The 15,836-nt window shown below is 46.0% G+C and overlaps 1 protein-coding gene across 1 annotated transcript in view; it reads right to left on the reverse strand.

Moving 5' to 3' along the window:
• LOC130378555 (E3 ubiquitin-protein ligase SMURF2-like) overlaps window positions 1-15,836 on the reverse strand; it is a 54,988-nt gene that overhangs the window by 24,061 nt on the left and 15,091 nt on the right. The window contains exons 5-8 of the mRNA XM_056585297.1: window positions 15,420-15,624; window positions 9,078-9,181; window positions 8,888-9,002; window positions 7,294-7,472 (exon numbers count right to left, since the gene is read on the reverse strand). Coding sequence (XP_056441272.1) covers window positions 7,294-7,472; window positions 8,888-9,002; window positions 9,078-9,181; window positions 15,420-15,624 — 603 coding nt within the window. The remainder of the gene's footprint in view (window positions 1-7,293; window positions 7,473-8,887; window positions 9,003-9,077; window positions 9,182-15,419; window positions 15,625-15,836) is intronic.

Raw genomic sequence — 15,836 nt, forward strand, 5'->3', positions numbered from 1 at the left:
GCGCATGTAGGCATGCGCCCTTAAAATAGCGTCTGAACAACGCGCCACTGACTTTAAACCAGGTATTTCCTGGTCAGTAGCGCAATGGTTTTCAGAAACGTCAAAATACCGTTTGCGCCAGAACACGCCTCCTCCTTCTGCCGAACCGCCCCTTGGGGCTCAAGATCATTCCCTAATTTACCGGCGAGTGGCGCAGGTGGCAAAAGAGCGCTCTGCGCCAGTTGTAAACTAGCAACGACACATGCGCCAATGACTAAGTCACTTGCGCCGGATGCAAGATAGGGCCCTTAATGTTTCCTTAAATCCAGACAGTTAACACATGATCTGATACCAGAGAGACAGTTTAATACATGGCAATGCATTTTTTAACTTTGCCTATGTTTTATTTTATTATCTATTTTATTGTATGAAAATGTTTCTATGTGAAGCACTTTGAGTCTGTTCAATGAAAAGCAGAAAAGTGAAAAGTGCTATATAAATGAAGTTGCCTTGCCTAAAATAAAAATATATATATATTACAAGTAATCTGGTTTCTACCTACATGGTGTGATTAGCAGAGGTGGGGGTAAGTCACTCATGTGCAAGTCACACGCAAGTCTCAAGTCATAACCTTCAAGTCTCAAGCAAGTCCCAAGTCACTGTGGTGAGAATCAAGCAAATCACAAGTCAAGTCATACAAAAATCTGATGATCTAACCCAGTCTCCACATTTAAAAATCGGTAAAGAGAGTGGTTCATGATTTGAGTTTTAATTCAACATTAACAATAACAATGTCTTAACATTAACAATAACTCAAACTATTCAAAACATTCCAAAACCATTATGTGAATAGTTTAAAAAAAAAAATTATGATCAATACCTCCAAACTATGAACAGAATCAAATAGAACCTCTAGGTGGCTGTATACGAGAACAGTTCAAGTCAATCACTCAATCTCCCTACATGTTGTAGAATATTATTTGCAACACATGGCATCAGACATGAAAAAAAAGAATATTTCAAAAGTAATATCACATACACATACTGTAGGAAGGGGAAATATTACTACACAAGCCTGAAAGCTGGTAGCAATCTTGCTGCCTCGCAACATACTTCGAATTACAATGCATTGCATTTGCAAAAAAAATTATTTGACAGTACTTTGTCACTGAGTTGTGAATGATGGGGTCACATTATCACCCCACGATGGCTGAACATACGTTCAACAGGTGCACTTGATGCAGGGACTGCCATAACTCTTACCTCCACCTTGAACAAAGAGGGGAGGGTGCGCCTGTTCATGGCCCAAAACTGAAGGCAGCTCTGTCCATCACAAATGTCCAGGTAGTGGTTCAACTGAATTTGTAGACTGGAACTTTCACCCTCTTAATTTTTTTGCGGTATGCTGAGAACAGCCCAGTCTGACGCTCTGGCTCTGACGGTGTAATTTTACTTGAAAATTACTTGAAATCCTTATCATAACCCACTTACAGCCACTGAGTTAGAAGTAGCCTACTGTCATAAAAATTAAACAAGTCAATCGTCTGTGGAACGGGCAGGGCTCGAAAAACTCGATTAGCGTGGCATTGGACAGTAAGTACGTCAATCAAACGGTCGTACTGCACTCCCCCTCCCCTGCTCCATGCGAGTGACCCCTTCGTGCACGTGCACGTACTCAAAGCTCGTGACCCAGAGCAAGCTTCTGTTTGTTGTTATCCTGTGGTAGCTACTGGAGCTAGCTAACTAGCTAATACACATTTGGACCTAGCACCAGAAGACAACCCTAAACTCCAACCTAGCTAGCGTGGCACACTTTCGCGCATCTGTGTTCGCGCTTGTGCGTGATTGCGCGTCCATGTAGTCTAAGTCTAAGTCAAGTCTCAAGTCATGAAGACCAAGTCAAAGTCAAGTCGAGTCTTTTATCGGTGTTAGTCAAGCAAGTCTCAAGTCCTGCGCCGTCTCCGGCTGCATAAATTAACCCCATATGTACTGCAGCAAACACCTCCTTTTCCTTAGATCGACCCATAATATCCAATAACGGTAACCAATAACTTAGCTATCAGCTATAATGCCTCGACTCAGAACGGTGAGTAGCGTGATATATCACCAAAAAGCATAAGGGGGATAATTATCAGAACTGCCCTGTATCTAACTGGAAGTAGAAGTCCCTATCTACCTACCAACTAGTCTTCGGTGTACCCTCATGCAATTTGATTGCTAGCAATCAGCTAGCAGCCCAGTCTGACGCTCTGGCTCTGACGGTGTAATTTTACTTGAAAATTACTTGAAATCCTTATCATAACCCACTTACAGCCACTGAGTTAGAAGTAGCCTACTGTCATAAAAATTAAACAAGTCAATCATCTGTGGAACGGGCAGGGCTCGAAAAACTCGATTAGCGTGGCATTGGACAGTAAGTACGTCAATCAAACGGTCGTACTGCACTCCCCCTCCCCTGCTCCCTGCGAGTGACCCCTGTTGCAAGTGTATGTGCATGGAAGAATACACGGAGTCAGGCTGAGTCTCTTAGTCGCATGTATTTAACGCGTTGTCACATAACAAGACTGGCACGTGTTGACTGCCCGAGTCCATACACACACAAGCCCACTAGGTGGAGCTGTCGGCTTGCATAACATTAGCCTACAACATCTCCCTTCCTTTAGTATAACAAAATACAAAACAATAACATGGATAGTATCAGTCATTAGAACATTAGTGCTCATATCCACATATCAAAATAGTGCAATAGAAATAGTGTATAAAGAAGAGACAGTAAGTCAATATGAACCAGGACCTTTGCAGAACTATAACCAAAAAATAGCAGTATCAAAGCATGCACAAAACAACCTAATAAGAACATTTGAAGTAACCATCTTCTCTCTTTTTTTTTTTTTTTAAAACAATAAACCACTGTCCCGCATGTGTGTGTGTGTGTGTGTGTGTGTGTCAGTCTCAGCTCAGTGTATGACCTAAAGGTCAAGTTTGTCCGGAGGCTTAATATGCCTCCCGCTCCGGCCCTGTAACGCACGGCATGGTGTGGACACAGCCCGTGAGGGAGATGTCGGTGACCTCAGGGCTGATAACCTTGGAGGCGTCGCAGGGCTGCTGACAACTTCCTCTGCATTGCCCCCGCCTGCATGGCCCCCGTCAGCTGCACCCGCGTCCACAGGCTGCTCAGGTGGCCGTTCTTCGTGAACTGCTGGCTGTGGAGGGGCAACCTCTGCTGGTCGGAGATCGATCCTGTTGCAACGATACGCGGTTCCCTCCACGTTGACGAGATAGGACCGCGGTCCCACCTGCTGTAAGCATACACCTCTCCTCCATCGGCCCGTCCTGTCACCCGGGAGTGGTTACATCCTGATGGGCTGGCCGACGTTCAGCTCCGGCAGATCCCTCGCAGATCTGTCGTAAGTCAGCTTCGTTGCTTGACGCTTCACTCTCAGCTTGTCTGTGACCCCAGTGGTGACCTGAGGCTCTAGCAGCTGGTCGGCCACAGGGAGAAGAGTTCTCAGCCTCCGTGACATCAGTCGCTGTGCTGGGCTGCTGTGCATGCCCTCAGTGGGCGTGTTCCTCCAGTGCAGAAAGGCCTTCCAGGGGTCCTCGTCGGCACGGTCTGCTTTTCTGCATAGGCTCTTCGCAATCTTCACTGCAGACTCTGCCTTGCCATTAGCCTTTGGGTGTCTCGGGGAGGACATGACATGTTCGGAGCCCCACTCCCTCGCAAACGCCCGAAACTCTCCACAGTCAAACTGACCTCCACAGTCTGAAATGACCCGGTCAGGGATGCCGTACCTTGCAAACTGCGCTTTGCACCTTCTGATGGCCGTACCAGCAGACAGGTCTAGAAGTGGATCTATCTCCCAGAAGTCAGAATAGTGATCGACCATGAGCAGGAAATCCTGCCTTGCGTAGCTGAAAAGGTCCATGCTCACCAGCTGCCAGGGACGTGTGGGGAGCGCGTGTGACATCATAGTCTCCTTCTGTTGCTCGTGTGCATACTCGTTACACACTGAAAACTGTTGGACATAGTCTTTGATTTCTCCCTGCATGTTTGGCCAGTAGAGAGTATCTACTGGGGGGTGAAACAAGCCTCACCCCCCACGTGGTTGTAGTGGATCCGTCTCAGCATCTCTGGGCGCATAGATTTCGGAATGATGACTCGCTGGCTCCTAAAAAGTACACCGTCCTGTGCGCTTATCTCATCTCTGATGGCCCAGTAATCTCTGATGGCCATGGGGCTCTCCTCTTTGTGTTCTGGCCATCCGCCCAGCACGACCGACTCCGTTGGGCTAATACACATTTGGACCTAGCACCAGAAGACAACCCTAAACTCCAACCTAGCTAGCCTGGCACACTTTCGCGCATCTGTGTTCGCGCTTGTGCGTGATTGCGCGTCCATGTAGTCTAAGTCTAAGTCAAGTCTCAAGTCAAAAGTCAAGTCGAGTCTTTTATCGGTGTTAGTCAAGCAAGTCTCAAGTCCTCAAATTTGCGACTCGAGTCTGACTCGAGTCAAGTCATGTGACTCGAGTCCCCCATGTCTGGTGATTAGCCATATATTATGTGACTTGATTTTGTCTATTTCCCATTATGGTTGAAGGTTTGGGTACTTAGTCCACCATTGTTGATTTCTCATCTGAAGAGCCAATCTCCAGAGCCATGGCTTGCCAGGCAATGTCTTTTTTGGAGTTGTCTTTGTAATGACGGGAACTTTGGTCATACAATTCGGCATATTTCTCCACCTCGACGACCAGTCTCTCATCATCCATTCTAGTAATTGTTTCTCACAAACGAAAGAGGGCGACATCCAGTGGTGAGGAGTAGATATAGAGGTGCCTACGGGACCCGGGATGTACAAACCAGCTTTTAAAAAGCGCTTTTTCAGGGGCGGCGACGCTAGGGAATAGAACATTGGCGTGAAGACTAGTTGGGCGCGTTGGGCGGTGCGGCGCAGGGCGCTGCTGCGCGGCTAGTCAGCACCGGTGTGGACTAGTACATCCGGGATAATGGTGGCTGACTTTTTGACGCGCCGCTTCGGCGCCGGTGTGCTTAGGTCCTTAGACGCAATATCTGATAGAGAAATTGCCACGACAGTAATTCATTTGCATTTTATTGCATGAAGTATTTGATACATCAGAAAAGCAGAACTCAGTATTTGGTACAGAAACCTTTGCTTGCAATTACAGAGATCATACTTTTCCTGTAGTTCTTGACCAGGTTTGCACACACTGCAGCAGGGATTTTGGCCCACTCCTCCATACAGACCTCCATACCCTCCAGATCCTTCAGGTTTCGGTGCTCTCGCGGCGCAATACAGACTTTCAGCTCCCTCCAATGATTTTCTATTTGGTTCAGGTCTGGAGATTGGCTAGGCCACTCCAGGACCTTGAAATGCTTCTTACGGAGCCACTCCTTAGTTGCCCTGGTTGTGTGTTTCGGGTTGTTGTCATGCTGCAAGCCACGACCCACCTTCAATGCTCTTACTGAGGGAAGGAGGTTGTTGGCCAAGATCTCATGATACGTGGCCCCATCCATCCTCCCCTCAATACGGTGCAGTCGTCCTGACCCCTTTGCAGTTTCCGACTCCATGCTTCACGGTTGGGATGGTGTTCTTGGGGTTGTACTCATCCTTCGTCTTCCTCCAAACAAGGCGAGTGGAGTTTAGACCAAATTTTTTTATTTTTGTCTCATCAGACAACATGACTGTTACGTCCCCCTGATAACTCTTACCATTGCGGTCCGCCACCACACAGGTGTGGTGGCGGAGCCTTTCGGTCTCTCGCTGCCATGGTGACAGCAGCTGCTGCTGTCAAATCCTTTTCTTCCTTATTTTGGTTTTGTTGCACATTCTCACTACACCAGTCCATAACACATTACACAGAGTTAAGCTGCCATCTACACTGATACTTAATTTCCTTGTTAGGGACTATATTTTGAATAAATATATAGTAGATTGATCACTGCGTGTTTCCCAATTTGTTATGTCATGCTTGAGCCATGCGGCCATAACAATGACCTTCTCCCATTCCTCCTCTTGATCATCCAGATGGTCATTGGAAAACTTCAGACGAGCCTGGACATGCGCTGGCTTGAGCAGGGGGACCTTGCGTGCGCTGCAGGATTTTAATCCATGACGGCGTAGTGTGTTACTAATGGTTTTCTTTGAGACTTTGGTCCCAGCTCTTTTCAGGTCATTGACCAGGTCCTGCCGTGTAGTTCTGGGATGATCCCTCACCTTCCTCATGATCATTGATGCCCCATGAGGTAAGATCTTGCATGGAGCCCCAGACCGAGGGAGAATGACCGTCATCTTGAATTTCGCCAACAGTTGTTGTCTTCTCACCAAGCTGCTTGCCTATTGTCCTCTAGCCCATCCCAGCCTTGTGTAGGTCTACAATTGTATCCCTGATGTCCTTACACAGGTCTCTGGTATTGGCCATTGTGGAGAGGTTGGAGTCTGTTTGAGTGTGTGGACAGGGGTCTTTTATACAGGTAACAAGTTCAAACAGGTGCAGTCAATACAGGTAATGAGTGGAGACCAGGAGGGCTTCTTAAAGAATAACTAACAGGTGTGTGAGAGCCGGAATTCTTACTGGTTGGTAGGTGATCAAATACTTATGTCATGCAATAAAATGCTAATTAATTACTTAAAAATCAATGTGATTTTCTGGATTTTTAGATTCCGTCTCTCACAGTTGAAGTGTACCTATGATGAAAATTAGAGACCTCTACATGCTTTGTTAGTGGGAAAACCTGCAAAATCGGCAGTGTATCAAATACTTGTTCTCCCCACTGTATATATATGTATATATATATATGTGTATGCATACATGCATACATATATAGTAATTTTTATGGAAAACCGCCAGGCTTTCATAGTATGCATGACTTCACACTGCTCACTACTTTTTTACTTTTTAAACAGCATCTTAAAAGGTTTTATCCCCGACCTGCTCCCTGACATATTTGACCTGTCAATCATTTGGCACTCTGCCAACCATTGGTATGTCAGGAATGTTGCCAGAGATGCTTTAGAATGATTGGTTGGGGAGATTAAGGGAGAGGGAGGTGGCGGGGTGCTAATCACAGTGCAGCACAGCGTTCAATCGCTCAGCGCAGTGTTCTATCACGCTTGCTTTATTCAAAGGGACAGACAACAAAAACGTGTCGTTTCACTTCGTTTCAATATTGAGGGTTTTTTGCACCCCCAACCTTATCTTTGGGGGTGCAAGAAACCTTGTGTCCCCCCAGAGATGGTGCGTGTGTGTATTTGGGTATGTGTGTGTGTATAATGATGTGCATGATGGGTTTTCATACAGGATCCAGATTAGGCTGTTGTGCAGGTCAGGGTCCACAGCCTCCATGTCCTCCAGGGTGATCGGCTTCCCCAGCAGCTGTTTGTAGAAGGGCAGCGTGAAGCCGCCGTCTATGTAGTGGCCGTGGAACACTGCCATGCCCATGATGCGCCCCACGAAGTGGAAGTAGGACAGGTGCGCCTGTAGGGAAGCAACACAGCATCACGCGCTGAGCCCGACTGGGTGAACTGGATGTAAACCATGTGTAAACTTGATGTAAACCATGTATGAACTGGATATGACCTTGTTTTAACTGGATATCAACCATGTGTGAACTGAACACAAACCATGTATGAACTCGATATAAACCATGTCTAAACTTGATATCAATCACATGTAAACATTAGAAATTCAACATTAACATTAACTTTCAAATAGAACTCTCAACTAGATGTTTCTTTGACAACACGAAAACAATATGGTCAAAGCAGCACAGAACTATATTTAACTTTCAGCTGATTAAGTAGATAAAGAGCCAGTAGAAATGAAAGTAACTAATATCTAATCAGTGATAACAGAATTTATAGGCAGAATAAATCAATTCTTGGGCGTCCCATGATGCACTTTGTCCTTGGTAAGTACCACCGTTCAGCTGAATTATTCTCATCACATTACTCTACAAGTAAGACATAAACTAAGTGTAAACCATGTTTTATAACCATGTGTAAACTATACATAAACCAGGTATATACCTGATCCAAACTAAGTGTAAGCCATGTGTAAACTAGACATAAACATAATCCAAACTAAGTGTAAACCATGTGTAATAACCGTGTGTAAACTAAACATAAACCTGGTATGAACCTGATCCAAACTATGTGTGCACCATGTGTAAACTAGACATTAACCAGGTATAATCCTGATCCAAACTAAGTGTAAACTATGTGTAATAACCATGTATAAACTAGACATAAACCTGATCAAAATTAAGTGTAAACCATGTGTAATAACCATTTGTAAGCTAGATATAAACCAGGTATAGACCTGATCCTATGGAAGAAATTAATGATTGTATTCTCAGGTAAACCATGATTATTATTAGGCATAAATATTTAATGGTGGAAAGCAGAGAAACCACCTCTGGACTCAGAGCTGGGCCTCATACAGAGCCAGGCAGTCTGGGGCTAAGGCGTATTGACGTCCTCCCGTCGTTTAGATTGACTGCATGCGATAACCACATGCTTAAAGGAATGTATGGCTGACCGTCCTTATCAATGAGGCAATTCTGAGCATGTACCGAGGGCGGTATGAAAGAGTAAGAAAGACCGGGATCGTATCACTCGGCAGTGTCTTTGCAAAACCTCACTCGGCTTTGTCGTTGCTTATTTGTGGGTAGCATTAAAGTCTCTGTCAATACTTGTTCCGGACTCCCCGATTCCTTATAATTATAGTTAGTTGAAGCGATAAATAATTAGGTTATAATTTGCTACGACAATCCAAACTAAGTGTAAACCATCTGTAATAACCATGTCTAACTAGACATAAACCAAGTATAAACCCTGATCCAAACTAGGTGTAAAGCAGGTAAAAAAGAGAGCGCGCTACTTTTAACTGACCAGGTTGACCGCCGAGTCTGGGTTGATCTGGAGCGTGAAGATGTCATCTCTGGAGTACTGGAACAGGCCGTAGTACGGGTTCAGCATCTCATGAGACAGCAGGTACAGCCACTCCCTGAGGTACACACACATTACGCCCAAATCATTGACACATTTCAGAGCGGACGAGACGCCTGCGGTGTCCACTCACCTGGCCACCCCTCCGTAGTCCAGCCCTTCCTCTGCTCTGAACTTCACCATCAGCCTCTTCCAGAGGTATTTGGGACGCATCTTCATCACCTGGCGGTACGATTCCTAACACAGAGATTAGCATGTTAAAACACGGACAGGCGCAGTGTCCCCAGCGTTTCATTTGTCAAACTTTCTAAGCACTATAGACCACAGATTTGATGGTTTTGAAGTCCCTGGTTCGACGGCGGCCCCCACAATAATAATATGTTTCTTTTTATAGCGCCTTTCAAGATACCTAAGGTCGCTTAACAAAAAAGGGAGAGGGGAAGGGGGGGTTAAGGGTCAAAGGACTTAGTGAAGAGGAATACTTTGAGGTGTTTTTTAAACATGGGCAGGGATGGGGGAGAGTGGATGTTGAGTGTTAGGCTGTTCCATGGAGCATTGGCAGAGAATGCCCTGTCTCCAAAGGTCCCCAATCTAGTGTGGGGGATGGCCACCAGGTCCTTGTCAGAGGACCGCAGAGAGCGTGATTGAGAGTAGGGGTGGAGAGGATCTGTGCGGTATTGGGGTGAGAGTCCATGGAGAGATTTTTGTAGATGATGCATGACTTGACTGGTAACCAGTTGAGGATCCATCCTGTTGGAGGATGGGAGTGATATGCTGCCAGAGCTCTGTGTGGGTTAAAATCCTGGCAGCTGAGTTCTGTACATTTTGGAGTCTGCCTTGGTGGGCAGTCAAGACAGGACACCGTTGCAGTAGTTCAGACGGGAGGGGATGAAGGCGTGGATGAGTGTCTCAGTTACTGAACGTGTGAGTGAAGGCCGGAGTTGTGAGATGTTCTTGATGTGGGACCAGAAGGAGAGAGTGGAGTCCAGGATGACGCCAAGGTTGCGCACCTCAGGAGATGGGGAAATGGAGCAGCCATCCACAATCAGGGCCAGGTCTCCAACTTTCTTTAGCAGTACTGTAAGAGCCACCACCATGAGCTCTGCCTTGTTGCTGTTTAATTTGAGCATGTTTCTGGTCATCCATGATTTTAGTTCCTGTAGGCAGTTGACAACTTGTGTGGGTGCAGTTGACAAGTTATTCCACTTGTGTGTCTGTGCGTCTGTTGAAGCAGCTCCATCAAAGGGATGAGGGAACAAAGACAGCGGGGACTGAGTCTACACGTGTCCCAATAACCTAGCCTGGAGCCGGCTCAGAGACACACTGAGCGTTGACCGGTTGCTAAGGGGAACCAAATCTGTCGTCTTTGTTTATGAAGCTCAGCTTGGAGTTTTTAGTTTTTAGTTTAGTTTGGTCTGGTTTAAAAAAAAAACTGCCGCTCACACAAACAATCCCACTGGAAGAATGCCTTGCTGTGGAAGACGACGGTGCGTCTGTGAACCACTAGGAGAGAGGGAGGTGAGGGAAAGCTATAGTGTGCAAAATAATGTTGTGCTTTTGACTGAAGTGGCTGTACAACGCTGGCAACATCGACAGCCGTAGTCACTGCCATTGGCTGCGTGTGTGTCACCTTCAGTCTGAAGGTGTGTGTGTATGTGTGTGTGTGTGTGTGTGTGTGTGCGTGTGTGTGTCTGCAGGTGTGTGTGTGTTTGCAGGTGTGTGTGTGTGTGTGTCTGAGTATGTGTGTGTGTGTGTCTGAGTATGGGCCCTATTTTAACAGTCTGAAACGCAAGTGGGAATCGCCAAACGCAAGTAGCTTTGTGGGCGGTTCTATGGCGAAGTTGCTATTATACCGGCTGATACGTTACTCATGCGCCCGACGCAAATCTGAAAAGGTCGATTTTTAGTAGGTTAGAAGTAGTCTAATTACCCGTAGGTGTGGTTTGGGCGTAATGTGCAATAAACCAATGAGAGTGCCATCTCCTATCCCTTTTAAGAGCTATTTGAATCTGACAAGTTGATATTTTGACAACGCATTTGCAGTCTCCGATGAGACTGCAAACGCAAGACCAGTGGCGACTGGTCATTAGGGGCAAGTGGGGCTCGGCCCCACCTACTCTTACAAGAAAAAAAGAACAGAAAATGAAAATGAAAAAAATGAAATATATTATAACTTTTTTTATATGTATATATATATTTAAAAAATAATCTCCCCAGAAAGTAATGTAAAATAATAAGTTTGGCGCTTTTATTTCATTCTTAGTCGACCCTGGCTTGCTTCTTCCGGATGAGTTCGTCTGGAGGGGCTAGCCCCACCAGCCCAATGTAATGTGTATTGGACTTGAAAAACTGAAATGCGCATGCTCAGCGTGTTTCTCTGTTGAAGTGGACAGAGATTATTTTACTTCCGGACCGCCATGGAAATATATGGTTCGTTCCACTACAGTGTAATTTCGTTTTTCACAGTTCATTGGCTGTAGGGTGAGGCACGTGATGAGTCATGACTCGAGTGACCGCCCACCTCACCTCACGTGCCGCGCGCAAAAGTCCGGTAGCGAAGAAGAGAAGGAGAAGGATAACTTTGCTAACAAACATGCCGGAGGCACACAAACGAAAACGTATCGACAACATGAATGTGGTAGAGCACATATTTGAGACCCTTAGTCTGGAGGAAAAATTAGAGGTAAAACGCCTTATGTCTTGTGCTCTTCCGTCTATTTATGTTTTTCCAGTCTTATATGTTCCCACTGCTGGCCTGCGCCTTGTCGTGGTGGCGAGTGGGCTTTAAACCAAGACAGGCCATTCAATTTTTACATACAGTCCTGTGTTGTGCAGGATAGCCGGGAGCAGGCAGAGTCAACGTCTACAAAGATCTCCACGACAGTGAAAATAAACGGGAGACGTCACGAACACTGGTTCTTCATTTAAAAGAATAAAAAATATTAGCCTAGCCCCACCTGTTTTTTACATGTAGAAACGCCACTGACCACATGAATTTTAAACTTCAAATGGCTCAGTTTATGGCCAAATAATATGGCCTAATTCACACATGGAATAGCGTTTTCTTCCACAACTTCCGAAATACTGAGTCCACAAATACATTTCGGCAAAGAAAACTTAACACACATATGCGGTAACTGTGGTTCTATTCAATGATACACGTAATACATTAACAAACATAGTTTTTTACCATTATTGTATGCATTATCGTTATCGACTTGTGTTCCTAATATGTATGTGTCCCCCTGTTAATATACATTGCAATGGACTGCATTATGCGTTACGTGTTTAGTTTGCGTGTGTTTAAACAGTTGGATGCACATACAAGCATTATTTTACACATACACACATGCGCGCCCGCATTCATTCATTTTTTTTAACACTCACTCGCGGTAAAACAATGTTTTCTCAAGATCAAATACTCATCAATCCTAAAAGTTATGGGCTTGTACACGATGTCTGTGTTAAGAAAATATGTGTTTGCTCTACGGTGTTTGCAGATGCATTGATATAAAAGTACAACTTATCACCGCTGTATCAGCTATTCTTTCCCAAATAATTTACCAAGAATGTGTGGCTAGGTAGATGAGAGAAGCAAAGCGTGTGTGCAAAGTGCAAAAGCAACATTATGCATGCGCCCTTAAAATAGCATCTGAACAACGCGCCAAAACCAGGTACTTAAACCAGATTCTGGTGGAATTGTTTTCTGAAACTGCAAATGAGAACCAGGGTGATCCGGGGATTCCACCGGACGCGTTACGGCAACGTTACGGCTGCGGCACGGTACGGCTGCGACTCTGCCCTGCTTGCATTTCCACCGGGCGCGTTACGGCAGCGCAACGTGCGTTGCGAGCCAGCCGTATTCACGCGAGATCACGCGATAATCCTAAACCTAATGTACTCAACTTCCACTCCCAAAACGACTGCAATTAAATGCCACGCTTTGTCCTTCCGGCCATTGCCCTTATAAAAAGGATGATTTGGTATATAAATGACGTTGTGATAGGCTACATGAGCTGATTATTGTGTTTTATTTTGAAAATTGACCGGATGCTCTATGGCTTTTACTTTTTCACTTCCTGCCCTGCTCAATCTGCTCTGTTGAAATTGACGCGGTTCAGCAACGGCTTGCGACAAAAATAGAAATGCTACGGAAGGATAGCGCTGCGGCACGGTGAGCCGCTCCTGGGACGTTGCTGAGACGTTCCGCAGCCGCGCCCGGTGGAAATGGTCTCATTGATTAGAGTGGAACCTATCTGCTGCGGTGACCGCGGCCAAGACGTGCCGCAGCCGTAACGTTGCCGTAACGCGTCTGGTGGAATCAGGCCTTAAGTTTGCGCCAGAACACGACTCCTCCTTTCGCTGAACCGCCCCAAGATCATTCCCTAATTTAGCCAGTTGCAAACTAGCAACGACACGGTGTAGAAAGTAAATTGCGCTGGATGCAAGATAGGGCCCTGTGTGTGTGTGTGTGTGTGTGTGTATGTGTGTGTGTGTGTGTGTGTGTGTGTGTGTGTGTGTGTGTGTGTGTGTGTGTGTGTGTGTGTGTGTGTGTATGTGTGTATGTGTGTGCGTGCGCGCGCGTGTGTGTGTGTGTGAGAGACATGCGGACGTGTCTCCTAGTCCTTCTCCTTTGCACTCAGACTTGTCTCCGTCCAGGCCATTGGTCTCTCCAATAATTTGGTACTTCATGGCCACAAATTTCTGCACTTTAGTTTGTGTGATTTGTTATTGTTACTGACACTGATTAGAGATCAGTAAGATTCTTCTTTTTTTTTTTTTTTTTTACAATTCAATAGTGAAATAAAGATGTTATGATCTCAAATCATATACCAATTAATCTCAATTAGGCCTGGCCTACAAGGAAAGAGCATTTCATATGTTGACTGCTTCCAATGTTGTGTGGGTCATACTATACTGTAGAAGGATTTATTGCTTGTGTTTAGTGAATAACAGAAGATATGGAACTTTAAAAAGCAAAATGCATACTGCATCACAATGGGAATAGTGGTCTAAAAAAATTGCAATTTTATTATTTTCCCAAATCGTACATCCCTAGTTCTCATTCACTTCAGCTTTATGTGACTTAAGTGAAAAGGCTCTACTTTAAGTAAACGATATGACCTAATTTGATCCTACAGTGTTGTTGCACTGCACTTGCTTTTTGATAATCACAAATAATAGTGCAAAATGAAAATCTTAAAATAGAAGATATTTGTGTGTGTGTCTTTAGCATCACACAAAATGATGAACAGATGAGTAAGTTGTCTTGAAGATTTGCTATTTCTATCATTTGACCTCGAACTTGACTTGGACACGACAGAGGTGGTCTTGAATACAGCTGTGGTCTGAAAGTGTGTGTGCGTGTCTGCAGATGTGTGTGCGTGTCTGCAGGTGTGTCTATGTGCGTGTGTCTGAGTGTGTATGAGTGTTTGTGTGTGTCTGCAAGTTTGTGTGTTTGAGTGTATGAGTCTGTGTGCGTATGCCTACGGGTATGTGTGTGTGTGTGTGTGTTACTGTATGTCTGCAGGTGTGTGTGTGTTAGTGTGTATGTGTGTGTGTGTGTGTGTGTGTGTGTGTGTGTGTGTGTGTGTGTGTGTGTGAGTGTGTATGAATGTACATGAGTGTGTGTGTGTGTGTGTGTGTGTGTGTGTGTGTGTGTGTGTGTGTGTGTGTGTGTGTGTGTGTGTGTATGAATGTACATGACTGTGTATGAGTGTGTGTTGGCCTCGAACTTGACTTGGAATTGACAGAGGTGGTCTTGACTACAGCTCTGGTCTGAAGGTGGGTGTGCGTGTCTGCAGGTGTGTGTGTCTGCAGGTGTGTCTGTGCACATGTGTGTCTGCAGGTGTGTGCGTCTGCAGGTTTGTGTGTGTGTGTGTGTGTGTGTGTGTGTGTGTGTGTGTGTGTGTGTGTGTGTGTGTGTGTGTTGTGGAAACCCGTTCCCAACCCCTCGGGCTCGATGGCCCAGGGAAGAGGTAGTGGAGGGCGTGTACCGGCAATACCCAGCAGGCGGAGCCAGAGGACGTCCCTTCCGTCACACTAATTCGAGATAGGGAATACCTGCGTCAGGGAACGAGGTACCATTTAAAATTGTGCATTTCCCCTGTCCCCAAGCAGAGTTGGAGCCGGGAGAAACAGGAGTACCCCCGAACTACGGACGGACAAGCAGACGGAAGGTAAACCGAGCCGTTCCCAACAGGCCCCAAGGAGGACGCACCCCGGCCAAGGCCCGATCGCCGTGATTTGGAACGCCGACGGAATCGACCCCCTGCTCCCCGAGAGCCGAACATTGACCCCCTCTTTTCCCTGGCTTACGGAGTCAGCTTATTATCTCTCGTTTTCTTTTGGGTGATCCCGAATAAATGCCCTCCCGGGCTTTGAACCAGCCGTGAAGTGTGGTGATTCCCTGTATATCCGAGACATTCCTGGGCCCGGGTTGCCACAGTGTGTGTGTGTGTGTTTGTGTGTGTACCTCAAAGATCTCTTCGCGGGATACCTCTATGCGGCAGTGCCCGGCCTGCGGCTGCTGCTGGGTAAGCTCCTGGCGCAGCACCTTCAGCTTCTGCACCAGGTCCCTCTTGTAGCGCGGGACCGTCAGGCACTCCGCCTCCTCGGGCAGCTGGGCTGGGGACAGGGCCTGGGGGGGCCACCCGGGGCTGCCGGCTCCTTCAGCTGTCCTGGACGACTCGGGACAGAGGTTCATTTTTACTTAACTAAGGGAAGCTAATGGTTAAGTGCAGTGAGTTCATCAGGGGGGACGTGAGAAAAAATAAACCAGTAAAAAATTAAAATATCTTTAAAAACACACAAAGATACATAAAATGGTTAAAAAATATGTTTCAAATGTGAGGGGGGACTCACTCTCAAACACTTTGAAAACCCCTCGTTT

Source organism: Gadus chalcogrammus, chromosome 3, assembly GCF_026213295.1.
Source record: "Gadus chalcogrammus isolate NIFS_2021 chromosome 3, NIFS_Gcha_1.0, whole genome shotgun sequence".
Classification (NCBI taxonomy): domain Eukaryota; kingdom Metazoa; phylum Chordata; class Actinopteri; order Gadiformes; family Gadidae; genus Gadus; species Gadus chalcogrammus.